This window comes from Somniosus microcephalus, chromosome 4, assembly GCF_052327205.1.
Source record: "Somniosus microcephalus isolate GS21.2 chromosome 4, FLI_Smic_1.0, whole genome shotgun sequence".
Lineage (NCBI taxonomy): Eukaryota > Metazoa > Chordata > Chondrichthyes > Squaliformes > Somniosidae > Somniosus > Somniosus microcephalus.
The window spans coordinates 253031686-253046017 of record NC_140990.1 but is presented as its reverse complement, the minus strand read 5'-3'; the positions used below and the strand labels follow the sequence as shown (position 1 = coordinate 253046017).

The following is a 14332-nucleotide window of genomic DNA, read 5'->3' as shown; positions in this document are numbered from 1 at the left end:
AATTGGGCTCTTCTCTGGAATATGACCAGCACAACCAATTAGTACTGATCACTACAAGCGATTGGAAAAGTACAGCATTCAACACAATGCAGTTTTGCCACTAAAAAACTGACCCTTATATCTCCAGAATCACTGCAAACAGTAATTACTGCAAGCTTATTCTACAATTACAGGCTGTGTCCTTCTAAAAAGAATTCGGAGCTACACAGATTAGGGTGAAGTGCTTACAGTTCCATCACTCGTAATGGTAGTGGTGGGAACAATTTGAGACAATAAATTAAATGCAACATTACTTCATATTGGCATACGGTTCAATTTGTTCCATAATGCATGGGTATTAATGTGTTAAATATGCCTTGTCGCAACACCTCTACAGTATTTACAGAAAATATTTCATTAAAAAATAGAATTGTTACAAAACTAGAAATGTAAGCTTATTAAAAGAGAGTGCATTTACAACAAAATCTAATAAAATTTTCAACCAGAAACAAAATACTGCAAACAAAGCATGTTATAGTAAACCTTGCTGCCTCAATTTATTGAAACAGTTTTATACAATACAGAGTATATAAGATACTTACAATCCCATGTATCTATCCATTGCAGACTGAACATCTCTGCGATATACTGTTCTTAGAATCACCATAATCGGGTCAAACTCTTCATTCCAGACATCAGCTGATCAAAGGACGAAAACAATCAGCACAGATTTGCGAACGCCATTAAAGAACAGAGTATATGGTACAATCTTTTAATGAAAAATTGCATTAACCCTAAATTTTTGTTCTTATAATATACAAAAAATGATTATATTTATATGGCACACTAACAAGGTGCAGACAGAGGCAACAGTAATAAGGACAGGTGCCTCACCACCATAACTTCCTGTAAGATCTAAGCAAATAGTGCTGGGGTACCAGTGGAGCAAGTGATGGTTATCCATATCGCTTTACTTCTGTTTAATACACCACATGGCAATGCTGTCCGAGAAAGAATTCTGCAGGGTGTAGCAATGTGAAGAAGCTTCGACTGCAGTATTCCATATGACCTTTTCAGTTGCTATAGAAAAGAGCAGCTGTTGCGGCAGTGTATTTCTTGCATAAACATGAAATAAAAAAAAGTGCACAGAATATTCCTCTGATGAACCGATTGCTCCCTTTACACAATCTTCCACTAAGCAAACACAGTACAATGGACCCAGGGAGAGGAAAATGAAGAAAAAAATTGCTTGAACAAATGTTTCCTTTAAATTGACCTTCCCATTAAGCAGATGTGTGCTACTGCCAATTTTAATAAATACAGAAGGGCTAACCAGAGAGGAGAGTGTGATGAGAAACAAAAGTACTAAAATACAAAAATAACCAATAGTCACTTGTATTTCCCATGTGATGCATAGTGATTTCATACTGTAAAATTATACATTGGAAACTTTTTTTTATATAAAGCTGCAGACTTACCCAATGCCATTTAATACACAAAGGGGGGAAAATTCAGAGGCACCCCCCACTTTGGGGCGCTAACGTCACTGGGGCGCTAGTTAGAGCCCCTGCGCCGTAAATTCAGTAGTAGCGCCCTAAGCTGAAGGCGGGACACTACTGAAAAGTGCTCTCCCTCCTTCTTGGGGCGCTACCAGTGAATTTCGCGGCGCTACGTGCAACAGCGCCACCTCATTGCAGGCCTCCTCCCCCGATTAAAGGGGAGGGGCCTAGCGCTGCACGCACCAGGGCCCTGCTGGACCACCGTGGAGCGGGGTGCCGGGAAAACAGCGGTCACGGCCGGCACCCCACATACAGAAGGAGCAGGTGCTGGCAGTCGGCCAAAAGAAAAATGGCCGACCGGCACCTGCCCTTTAATTTGCGCCGCCGCTGCTGCTGCTGCCAAAACGCCCCCTGAACCGGTCAGACATATCGTCCGGCAATAGGTTAGGGGGGCGCAAACGGGACGCTGCACACAGCGATGATGTGCAGCACCACAGGGCGTTACCAGCTGCAGCCGCCGCTAAACTCCTGCTGAATTTCGCAGGAGGCGTTAGCGGTGCTGCGCCCAGGCACGAGGGGCTTTGTGCCCTGCTAGCACCCCCCTAACAGGAGGTACAAAGCAACCTAATTTTTCCCCCAAAAAAGAGAGCAGTTAACCAAACACAAGTCATTTCTCAAAAACATTTTATCCTATAAACTGTGAATAACTGATCAGAATAATGCCCATAATCTGATGCACATTTTATTTGATGAAAATCAGAAAAAATTAGCACAACTAACTCCCTAAGTCCCAGTAAACGTATATTTATTATTTCTTTATTAGCCAAGGCTAATAAGAGATGGGAGGTTATGCTTGAACTGTATAAAACACCAGTTAGGCCACAACTACAATTAGGCCACAGCTAGAGTACGGCGTACAGTTCTGGTCACATTACTGGAAAGATGTGATTGCACTAGAGAGGACACAGAGGAGCGTTACGAGGATATTGCCAGGACTGGAGAATTTTAGCTATGAGGAAAGATTGGATAGGCTGGGGTTGTTTTCTTTGGAATAGAGGAGGCTGAGGGGAGACTTGAGTGAGGTGTACCAGGGGGCATAAATTTAAAGTAGAAGGATTAGAGGGAAGTTGAGGAGACTGTTTTTCACCCAAAGGGTGGTGGGGGTCTGGAACTCACTGCCTGAAAGGGTGGTAGAGGCAGAAACCCTCACTGCATTTAAAAAGTACTCGGATATGCACTTGAAGTGCCATAACCTACAGGGCTACAGACCAAAAGCTCAAAAGTGAGATTAGGCTGGATAGCTCTTTTTCAGCACAGACACAATGGGCCAAATGGCCTCCTTCTGTGCTGTAAATTTCTATGATTCTACTTGTAGCAAATAATTTACCTATTTGTGAAGCTCACAATTGCATTTGTAGATATAGAGCAAATACTTAAACAATTGTTTTCGCCACTTGCCAAATCATTAACTCTCCCATTCCTGAAGACAGAGATACAATTCCACAGTCCCTCCTGTTCCTCATCCAAGTGGCCATATATCACATATGAATTTCAACAATGAATGTTTCTTAGCTATCCACCCAATATCCACACTTCCAGCAGGGTTACTGGCTAACAACCAGAAGCAGGAATGGTGGCCAATTTTTAATTCCCTAATCCTGGGGATATTTTTTTTAATTTTTTTTTTATATAAATAGACAGCAATTAAAATACCTTTCAACAACAGTAGATAGTAAATAGTAATAGGCAAGAGAATTTTTAAATCGGTCTTTTTTGCACTAGGGGTTCGCTGAAGCATTTGGAACTAAAAGCATATACTGCCATCTTGTGTCTAAGTGATGAAAATAATGCTATAAGAAGAAAATAAGTAGTTTTCTATATGGAGGCATTCAGGCAAGTTTTTATTATTAAAAATGCAAGATGTAACTTAAGCAAAGCATTCTTCCAAATGCTGTTAGGGTTAGAAAAACGCATTTTGCCACTGAAACTGGTGGCACTAATCTTGCGTTGTATAATTGCAACAAAATAAATTAAACTGACATTTTAAAAACACATGAAAAACCACAGGTTTTTAAAAAGGTTCTAATTGGATTCAGGAAGGCGAGATCATCCTAATCTAAGGTGATGGTTACAGCAGACGGGGTAAATGCATTTGGCATTACATTTTTGCTTTTTAGAAAGCTTCTGACAATGATCCACATTGGTGATTAATGGCTACAGTAGGGAGTCATGGAATAGAGGGTAAAGCACTACATAGGCTTAAAAACATTAACAGGTGGCAACCATAACTTAACAAATTTAAATAGTTCAGGCAATGGAGCAAGAATTAGTGATATTGACGCTTATCTGAATCCTGCGATAATGACAGCTTCCCTTTTTTTATATATACACACAACTTAGCTGTTTTAATCACTATCCTTCTTCCCACTTGGTAATCTTCTACTACAAAAGGGCATTAATTGCCTAGAATCTTTTCCTGCATTATGTTATTTAGAATTTACTTTCTTGCACAATTTCAGACAACAAAAATGCAAGCTTTTAAATTCTAACCATTCTGTTCCTCAGCCAGATATTCTTGAAAGTTCATCTTTAAGAGCAGAATCCAGGATTCAGTAGACTGTTTCAAGCTGGAGGAGCATCATTTCCTCAAAAAAATTAAAACTGTAGAATAGGGCATACAGCTCCCCCAACTGGCAGGTAAACTTTATTTCTGTATTGCTATACAAGGGACAATTACACATTATTATTGGTTCTGAGTAAATGTTCCTGTTCCTTATTACATCAGAAATGTGTAATCCATTGTTACACATACAATATCCCATGCCTGGAGAAGCTGCTAAAGAGTGTACCCTGTAGGGTTGTCTTAATTCTTCAGACATCAAAACACAACTGGAGTGTGCTGGAACTATAATTGTCTGACGAATTTAGATCGAATCATTTGTGCACTGAACACATCAAATCACCTTACAACAACAACAACTTGTATTTCTATTGCACCTTTATTTACAAAATCATTCCAAGGTGCTTCACAGAAACTTAATCAGATGAAAATCAACACTAAGGTATTGAAGGAGCTGCTAAGAGGGGTGACTAAAAACTTTGGTCAAAAGGAGGATCTTAAAAGGAGGAGCGAGGCAGAGAGGTTTAGAGAGGAAATTTCAGACATTAGCAATTAAACGGCTGTAGGCACAGCCATTAATGGTGGGACAAAGGGAGTGGACAGGCACAAGAGGCTAGACCTGGAGGATAGCAGAGTTCCATAGAATTACATGGAATTTTACAGCACAGAAACAGGACATTTGGCGAAACAGATCGATGCTGGTGCTTATGCTTCACATGATCCTCCTCCTGCTTTACTTCATCTCACCAGATCAACATATCCTTTTAATCCTTTCTCCCTCATGTACTTATCTAGCTTCCCCTTAAAGCACAAGTGCTATTCGCCTCAACCACTCCATGTGTGTGGTTGCGAGTTCCACGTTCTAACCAAACTCTGGGTAAAGTTTCTTCTGAATTCCTTACTGGATTGATTAGTTACTATCTTATATTTATGGCCCCTAGTTTTGGACTCCCCCATTGGTGAAAACATCTTTTCGACATCTACCCCATCGAACTCCTTCATAATTTTAAAGACCTCTATCAGGTGACCTCACAGTCTTCTTTGCTTGAGCCGGTTTAGTCTTTCTTAATAGTTGTACCCTCTCAGTTCTGGTGTCATCCTCATCAATCTTTTATGCACTTTCTCCAGTGCTTCTATATCCCTTTTGCAATATGGAAACCAGATCTGTGCAGTTAAGTGTGGTTCTCAGAGGTTGTAGGGTTGAAGGAGGTTACAGAGATAGGAAGGGCAAGGCCATGTAGGGATTTCAACATGAGGTTGAGAATTTCAAATTGGAGCTGAAGTTTAATGGAGGATGGAGGCTGACCAAGAGAGAATTCGAATAGTCAAGTCTGGAGGTGACAAAGGCATGGATGAGGATTTCATAGCAGATGGGCTATGGTAGGGGGAGAGACAAGCATCGTTACCGAAATGGATGCAGGCTGTCTTTGTGATGGTGAGAATATGGGGTCTCACGATTAGATTATCTACCTTCCTACTCTCCTGCTGCCGTCCCAGGCTTGAATTCCCCTTGGATAAGCCCACAGCTACCCTCTTTGCCTTGCAGTATTCTCAGGAGGGCCCATTGTGAACTAGTGAGAGGCCTGGACTAATCCCACCATGACAGTGTGAGAATTTAATTCAGTTTAAAACATCTGGAAACAAAAGGCTGGCATCAGTAAAGCTGTCAGACCATGAAGCTGTCGGATTGTTATAAAAATCCAACTGGTTCATTAATGTCCTTTACGGAAGTAAACCTGCTGTCCTTCCCCAGTCCGGCCTATATACATGACTTCAGTCGCACATCAATGTGGTTGATTCTTAGCTGCCCTGGCAAACTACTCAGTTGCATTAAACTGCTAGAATTCAAGAAGGCAGCCCACCACCATCTCCTCAAGGGCAACTCAGGATAGGCACAAAATACCGGCCTTGCCAGTGGCACCCACATAAGAACATAAGAAATAGGAGCAGGAGTAGGCCAATCGGCCCCTCGAGCCTGCTCCACCATTCAATAAGATCATGGCTGATCTGATCCTAACCTCAAATCTTCTATCACTCTGCATCCACCCGAACCCATGTGATCTCCCGGGAGAGGCGAAAAACCAGATAAAGACCCAATGGCCAATTTGGGAGAGAAAAAATCTGGGAAATTCCTCTCCGACCCATCTAGGCGATCGAAATTCTTCCAGGAGATCACTCTGTCCCTATATTTTCTACAGTACTTACCTTCTGTAAAGGCGATCTCCACCCCAGCCAGGAACAGGAATAAAACCATCTCCTGAAATCTAACACAGAATTAGAACACAGTAGGTGCAGAACAAGGCTACACGGCCCCTGGGCCCACTCCACTACCCACAGGGCCATGACCATGCCAAACCTAGACTCATGTCCAATTTCCTGCCCGCTCCCCGTAACCCTTAATTCCCTTTACTTCTAGGAAACTATCTATTTCTGTTTTAAATTTATTTAATGATGTAGCTTCCACAGCTTTCTGGGGCAGCAAATTCCACAAACCTACCACCCTCTGAGTGAAGAAGTTTCTCCTCATCTCAGTTTTGAATGAGCAGCCCCTTATTTTAAGATTATGCCCCCTAGTTCTAGTTTCACCCATCATTGGGAACATCCTCACCGCATCCACCCGATCAAGCCCCTTCACAATCTTATATGTTTCAATAAGATCGCCTCTCACTCTTCTGAACTCCAATGAGTAGAGTCCCAATCTACTCAACCTCTCCTCATATGACCACCCCCTCATCCCCGGGATTAACCGAGTGAACCTTCTTTGTACTGACTCGAGAGCAAGTATGTCTTTTCTTAAGTATGGACACCAAAACTGTATGCAGTATTCCAGGTGCGGTCTCACCAATACCTTGTACAACTGCAGCAATACCTCCCTGTTTTTATATTCCATCCCCCTAGCAATAAAAGCCAACATTCCATTGGCCTTCTTGATCACTTGCTGCACCTGCATACTAACTTTTTGAGTTTCGTGCACCAGGTCCCCCAGATCCCTTTGTACTACAGTACTTTCCAGTTTCTTGCCATTAAGATAATAACTTGCTCTATGATTTTTCCTGCCAAAGTGCATAACCTCACACTTTCCAGTATTGTATTCCATCTGCCAAATCTCTGCCCACTTACTTAGCCTGTCTATGTCCCTTTGCAGGTTTTTAATGTCCTCCTCACTCACTACTTTCCGTCCCATCTTTGTATCATCTGCAAACTTTGATATGTTACACTCGGTCCCCTCCTCCAAATAGTTAATATAGATTGTAAAGAGTTGGGGACCCAGCACTGACCCCTGCGGAACACCACTAGTTACTGGTTGCCAATCTGAGAACGAACCATTTATCCCAACTCTCTGCTTTCTGTTAGAGAGCCAATCCTCCACCCACGCCAGAATATTACCCCCAATCCCGTGATTTTTTATCTTGAGCAATAATCTTTTGTGTGGCACCTTGGCAAATGCCTTTTGGAAGTCTAAATACACTACGTCCACTGGTTCCCCTTTATCCACCCTGTATGTTACTTCCTCAAAGAACTCAAGCAAATTTGTCAAACATGACTTCCCCTTCATGAAACCATGCTGAGTTTGTCCTATTAAATTATGTTTATCCAAATGTCCCGTTACTGTCTCCTTAATAATGGACTCTAACATTTTACCAACCACAGATGTTAGGCTAACAGGTCTATAGTTTCCAGCCTTCTGCCTACTACCCTTTTTAAATAAGGGTGTTACATTAGCAGTTTTCCAATCTGCCAGGGCCTTTGCTGAGTCGTGAGTTTTGGAAAATTATTACCAATGCATCCACAATCCCTACCGCTACTTCGCTCAAGACCCTAGGATGCAAGCCATCAGGTCCAGGGGATTTATCCGCCTTGAGTCCCATTATTTTACCAAGTACCACTTCCTTAGTGATTTTAATCGTATTTAGTTCCTCCCCCCCCCCCCCCCCAGAGCCCCCTGTTTGTCCAGTGTTGGGATATTCTTAGTGTCCTCTACTGTAAAGACTGATACAAATTAATTGTTCAGTGTTTTTGCCATCTCCATGTTTCCCACCATTAATTTCCCGGTCTCATCCTCTAAGGGACCAACATTTACTTTAGCCACCCTTTTTCTTTTTATATAACTATAGAAACTTTTACTGTCTGTTTTTATATTTTTTGCTAATTTACTTTCATAATCTATCTTCCCTTTCTTAATCAATCTTTTAGTTATTTTTTGCTGTCTTTTAAAGACTTCCCAATCTTCCATCCTCCCACTAGATTTGGCTACCTTATATGCCCTTGTTTTTAGTCGGATACTATCCTTAATTACTTTACTTAGCCACGGATGGCTATCTTTTCTTTTGCACCCTTTTTTCCCTCAGTGGAATATATTTTTTTTGGAAGTTGTAAAATAACTCCTTAAATGTACACCACTGATCATGTACCATCTTACCCTTTAATCTATTTTCCCAGTCCACTCTAATTAATTCCGCTCTCATACCTTCATAGTCTCCTTTATTCAAGCTCAGCACGCTTGTTTGAGATCCAACCTTCTCACCCTCTAATTGAATATGGAACTCAACCATGTTATGGTCACTCATTCCAAGGGGATCCTTTACTAGGACATTTTTAATTAATCCTGTCTCATTACACAGGACCAAATCTAAGTTGCTTGCCCCCTGGTCGGTTCAGTTACATACTGCTCAAGAAACCCATCCCTAATACACTCAATGAACTCATCCTCAAGGCTGCTCTGCCCAATTTGATTTGGCCAGTTAATATGATAATTAAAATCCCCCATAATTATAGCTGTTCCCTTATTACAAGCCTCAACTATTTCCTGATTAATACTCCGTCCAACAGAGTTGCAACTGTTCGGAGGCCTATAGACTACACCCACTAGTGTTTTTTCCCCCTTATTATTCCTTATCTCCACCCAAACTGTTTCACTATCCTGCTCCTTTGACCCAATATCATTTCTCTGTATTATAGTGATTCCTTCCTTTATTAACATAGCCACCCCACCTCCTCTCCCTTCCTGCCTGTCCTTCCTGATTGTTAAATAACCTAGTATGTTTAATTCCCAGTCATGGTCACCCTGCAGCCATGTTTCTGTAATGGCCACAAGATCATACCCATATGTCATTATTTGTGCCGTTAACTCATTCATTTTGTTACGAATGCTACGTGCATTCAGATAAAGAACTTTCAAATATGTTTTGTAACACTTAGTTCCTGTTTTTTCCCCTTTTTAGTACTTTACTTTTTACTCCATACCTTCTGTCCCTTCCTGACACGTTCTGTTTTTTAATTCCCCCACTGCTACCTAAGTCTATGACCTTCTCTGTTGTCATTTCTATTATTTGCTCTCTAGAAACCTCCCTCCCACTAATTAGTTTAAAGCCCTCTCTACAGCCCTAGTTATATGATTCGCCAGGACTCTAGTCCCAGCACTGGCCAAGTGGAGTCCGTCCCAACAGAACAGCTCCCTCCTGTCCCAGTACTGGTGCCGGTGTCCCAAGAAGCAAAACCCATTTCTCCCACACCAGTCTTTGAGCCATTCAGAGAATTAATTTTTTTTAAACTGCTGTGCAGGTCACCTTCAGAAAACACATCTCAACTTAATCATGTGGGGTAAATGGGAACCATCTACCCAAAATACCACCTGAGGAAGATGATGGCAGCCCATGAAGGAATGATAAAGGCCACCCATGATACATTGGGAATCCATCTGCTTCAGTACTGGTCAGTATGAGCCCCTGAAGTTGGACAGTTCCAAGTGAATGTTTCGACTTTCTAGATTATGCCTTAATACTAGCCATCACCAGGGCATGCCCTGATGTTGTGGATTGAGAATAGGAAGATGGACAAGGGCCAGATCATTTTGATCAACATCAGTTTGCCCATAACCATAACAGAAGTCTCAGTACCGAAGCTGATCCCTGGCTAATGTGGTCAAAGACAGCATGGCCTGGGTCCTGACAAGAACTAGTGCATTCAACTCCAACCAATGCTGGATTTGGTTTGAGGGGATGGCTCACGTTGATCTGTCAAACGTTAAGTAGTATGCTTGCAACCTTTCTTAGATGTTATTGGGCACCTGAATTAAGGTCTTTCGAAGAATGACAGTCAGGTTTTCTTCTTATGGATGCAAACGTTGTGACAGTTAGTGCCTGGCCTCTGCATGGAACCAACTGGAGCATCTTGAATCAGCATATAGATCTCGAGCTCAAACTGGACAGCACAGCTAAGCAATGCCGAGGGAACCCTGGCATCAGTACAGAGTTCTGAATTACTAGTGTATGCCACTAAAGCTACTGCACCAGACGAGACGACTAATTAATTATATCTTGGATGAAGCCTACACGGTCTTGGGCTAAAAGGCCCACACAAATGTTCAGGTGGTGGCGTTAGGTTTTACCAGTCGTGGCTGTCTGCAACACAAAAAACCCATGGAAACTGTAAACTGTGTTTAAAACCACCGCAGGTGTTAATAGTTGAAAGTTATGGACGGAAAGAATTTCTATAAATCCAGTAAAATGGCAGAAAAAAAAATGATTGGAACTGTAACAAAGTCAGCACAAACCAAGGATCAAACCCAGGCCTTTCCTGGTTCACCTACTCATTGGGTGAACTTGCTGAGCCAAAGACGACTTTTTATTCTCCTTTGTTTTGTTTGTTTTTCTCTAAATTTTTCTTGGCCTTTCACTTCCCCTCACTTTTCTTACTGTCGTTTTTTTCCCCCCTCAAATGGAGCAACAATATTGGCAGAACAAAAATAGGAGATATTCCCGATGTAAATATAAAATGAGTGCCTCCATAGACTTGTCTTTGAATTGAAAGAACTTGTGCCAACATGATAGCTACAGATTTAACATTAACATGGGAGAATTACTAAAAGGTGTAAAAAATGGCCAATGATCTCCGAACGGAATTATAATTCACGACAAAACTGACCCTGGTGCCTGGTGAAAAGCAAAAGCAAGTCATATCACAATACAAAATTCTGAGAATTGTCTCTAATTCAAACTTAAGAGGACAAATTTGACAACTGACAAAATTGGTGCATGTACAAGTATGTACTCTGGGTGCGGGACTTCAATATCCATCACCAAGAGTGGGTCGGTAGCTCCACGACTGACCGAGCTGGCTGAGTCCTGAAGGACAGAGGTGCCAGACTGGGCCTGCGACAGGTGGTGAGAACACCAACACGAGGGAAAAACTTACTGCACCTCGTCCTCACCAATCTACCTGTCACAGATGCATCTGTCCATGACAGCATTGGTAGCAGTGACCACCACAGTTCTTATGGTGATGAAGTCCCATCTTCACACTGAGGACACTCTCCATCATGTGAGCCACTACCACCATGCTAAATAGGATAGATTCAGAACAGATCTGGCAGCTGAAAGCTGGGCATCCATGATGTGCTGTGGGTCATTAACAGCAGCAGAATTGTATTCCACCACCACCTGTAACCTCATGGCCCGGCATATCCCTCACTCTACCATTACCATCAAGCCAGGGGACCAAGCCCGGTTCAATGAGGAGTGAAGAGCATGCCAGGAGCAGCACTAGGCGTACCTAAAAAAAAGAGGTGCCAACCTTGGGAAGCTGCAACACAGACTACATGCATGCTAAACAGGGGAAGCAGCATGCTATAGACAGAGCAAAGCGATCCCACAATCAACGGATCAGATCAAAGCTCTGCAATCCTGCCACATCCAGTTGTGAATGGTGGTGGACAATAAAACTACCAGGAGGAGGCTCTATGGATATCCCCATCCTTAACGATGGCAAATCCCAGTATGCGAGTACAAAAGACAAGGCTGAAGCGTTTGCAACCATCTTCAGCCAGAAGTGCCGAGTGGATGATCCATATCAGCCTCCTGCTGAGGTCGCCACCATCACAGAAGCCAGTCTTCAGCCAGTTCAATTCGCTCCACGTAATATGAAGAAACGGCTGAACACACTGGATACAGCGAAGGCTATGGGCCCCGACAACATCCCAGCCATCATGCTGAAGACTTGTGCTCCAGAGCTATCCGCGCCTCCGGCCAAACTGTTCCAGTACAGCTACAACACTGGCATGTATCCGACAATGTGAAAAACTGCCCAGGTATGTCCTATCCACAAAAAGCAGGACAAATCCAATCTAGTCAGTTACTGGCCCATCAGTCTACTCACAATCATCAGCAAAGTGATGGAAGGTGTCGTCGACAGTGCTATCAAGTGGCACTTACTCACCAATAACCTGCTCGCCGATGCTCAGTTTGGGTTCCACAAGGGCCACTGGGCTCCAGACCTCATTACAGCCTTGGTACAAACATGGACAAAGCAGCTGAATGCCAAAGGTGAGGTGAGAGTGGCTGCCCTTGACATCAAGGCAGCATTTGACCGAGTGCGGCATCAAGGAGCCCTAGTAAAATTGAAGTCAATGGGAATCAGGGGTAAACTCTCTGGCTGGAGTCATACCTAGCACAAAGGAAGATGGTTGTAGTTGTTGGAGGGCAATCATCTCAGCCCCAGGACATCGCTGCAGGAGTTCCTCAGGGCAGTGTCCTAGGCCCAAACATCTTCAGCTGCTTCATCAATGACCTTCCCTCCATCATAAGGTCAGAAGTCAGGATGTTCGCTGATGATTGCACAGAGTGTTCGGTTCCATTCGCAACTCCTCAGATAATGAAGCAGTCCATGCCCGCATGCAACAAGACCTGGACGACATTCAGGCTTGGGTTGATGAGTGGCAGGTAACATTCGCGCCACACAAGTGCCAGGCAACGACTACCTCCAACAAACGAGAGTTTAACCACCGCCCCTTGACATTCAACGGCATTACCAAATCCCCCACCATCAACATCCTGGGGGTCACCATTGACCAGAAACTTAACTGGACTAGCCATATAAATACTGTGGCAAAAAGAGCAGGTCAGAGGCTGGGTATTCTGCGGCGAGTGTCTCACCTCCTGGCTCCCCAAAGCCTTGCACCATCTACAAGGCACAAGTCAAGAGTGTGATGGAATATTCTCTTGCCTGGATGGGTGCAGCTCCAACAACACTCAAGCTCAACACCGTCCAGGACAAAGCAACCCGCTTGATTGGCATCCCATCAACCAGCTTAAACCTTCACTCCCTCCAACACCGGCACACTGTGGCTGCAGTGTGTACCATCTCCAAGATGCACTGCAGCAACTCGCCAAGGCTTCTTTTGCACCACCTTCCAAACCCACAACTTTTCCACCTAAAAAGGAAAAGGCATGGGAACATCACTGTCTCCAAGTTACACACCATCTTGACTTAGAAATATATCGTCGTTCCTTCATCTTCGCTGTGTCAAAATCCTGGAACTCCCTCCCTAACAGCACTGTGGGAGCACCTTCACCACAAGGACTGCAGCGGTTCACGAAAGTAACTCACCACCACCTTTGAGGGCAATTAGGGATGGGCAATTAATGCTGGCCTTGCCAGCGACGCCAACATCGAGGAGCAATTTTTTTTTTTTTTTTTTTTTTAAATAAGTAAAAGTTTCACGGATAATTTATGTTCAATTATGATTTTTCTCAGTTGATGACCATAGGAAATCTAATATATGAGCAACAAAGCAGATGAGAACAATTTGTAAGTCTTTGAAAACATTGAAATACTGATCATATTAAACTTTTGCAAGCCACATTAACACAACCATTCATTTTCCTTAAATATCTGCAAAATTTCAGATAAAACTCCAAGCACAATAACATACCTTTAGGTGTGTACATCCCCTGCTGCATCGAACCTCCTGGTTCAAAGACTGGTGCTTTAAAATCAGCTACAGCAGAAAGCATGGTTTCAAAATAGTAGCTACCGGGGATAATGCCACTCTTTGGGTTGGGGTTTTCAGGAATGTACAAATTTAGTCAAGAAAAAATGACACCTCAAAATAAACAAAAAAGTCAAAATATTCAAGTTTCAACAAGTCACATTTCTAGCAGCAATAAAAAAAGCTCAGTAAATATTCTAGATTTTTGAATAACATATATATCTATCTTTTGAAACTAGTCCCATCCTTGTGTTGCAGTCAGCTTTGCAAATACTAAAACCTTATTAAAAGTAAAATTTCAATTCACCTTACTTAATGAATCCTCCTTCCAATTATGTACATAGTTTTTCACTCTTTCTTCCTTTGCACCCAAACAAGAGACCATCAGCCTTCAGAAATTCGAGTGATAGTTTGACGGTATGATAATGGCCCAGGTTTTGCTACCAAAACAGCAAATTTAATGTGCAC

General features: G+C 42.7%; 1 protein-coding gene across 1 annotated transcript in view; it reads right to left on the bottom strand.

Annotated features, from left to right (window-relative positions):
* The window catches only part of ubr3 (ubiquitin protein ligase E3 component n-recognin 3), a 381077-nt gene that overhangs the window by 277294 nt on the left and 89451 nt on the right, over nt 1-14332 (bottom strand). Inside the window, 2 exon segments of the mRNA XM_085986233.1 lie at nt 582-678; nt 13808-13949. Coding sequence (XP_085842359.1) covers nt 582-678; nt 13808-13949 — 239 coding nt within the window.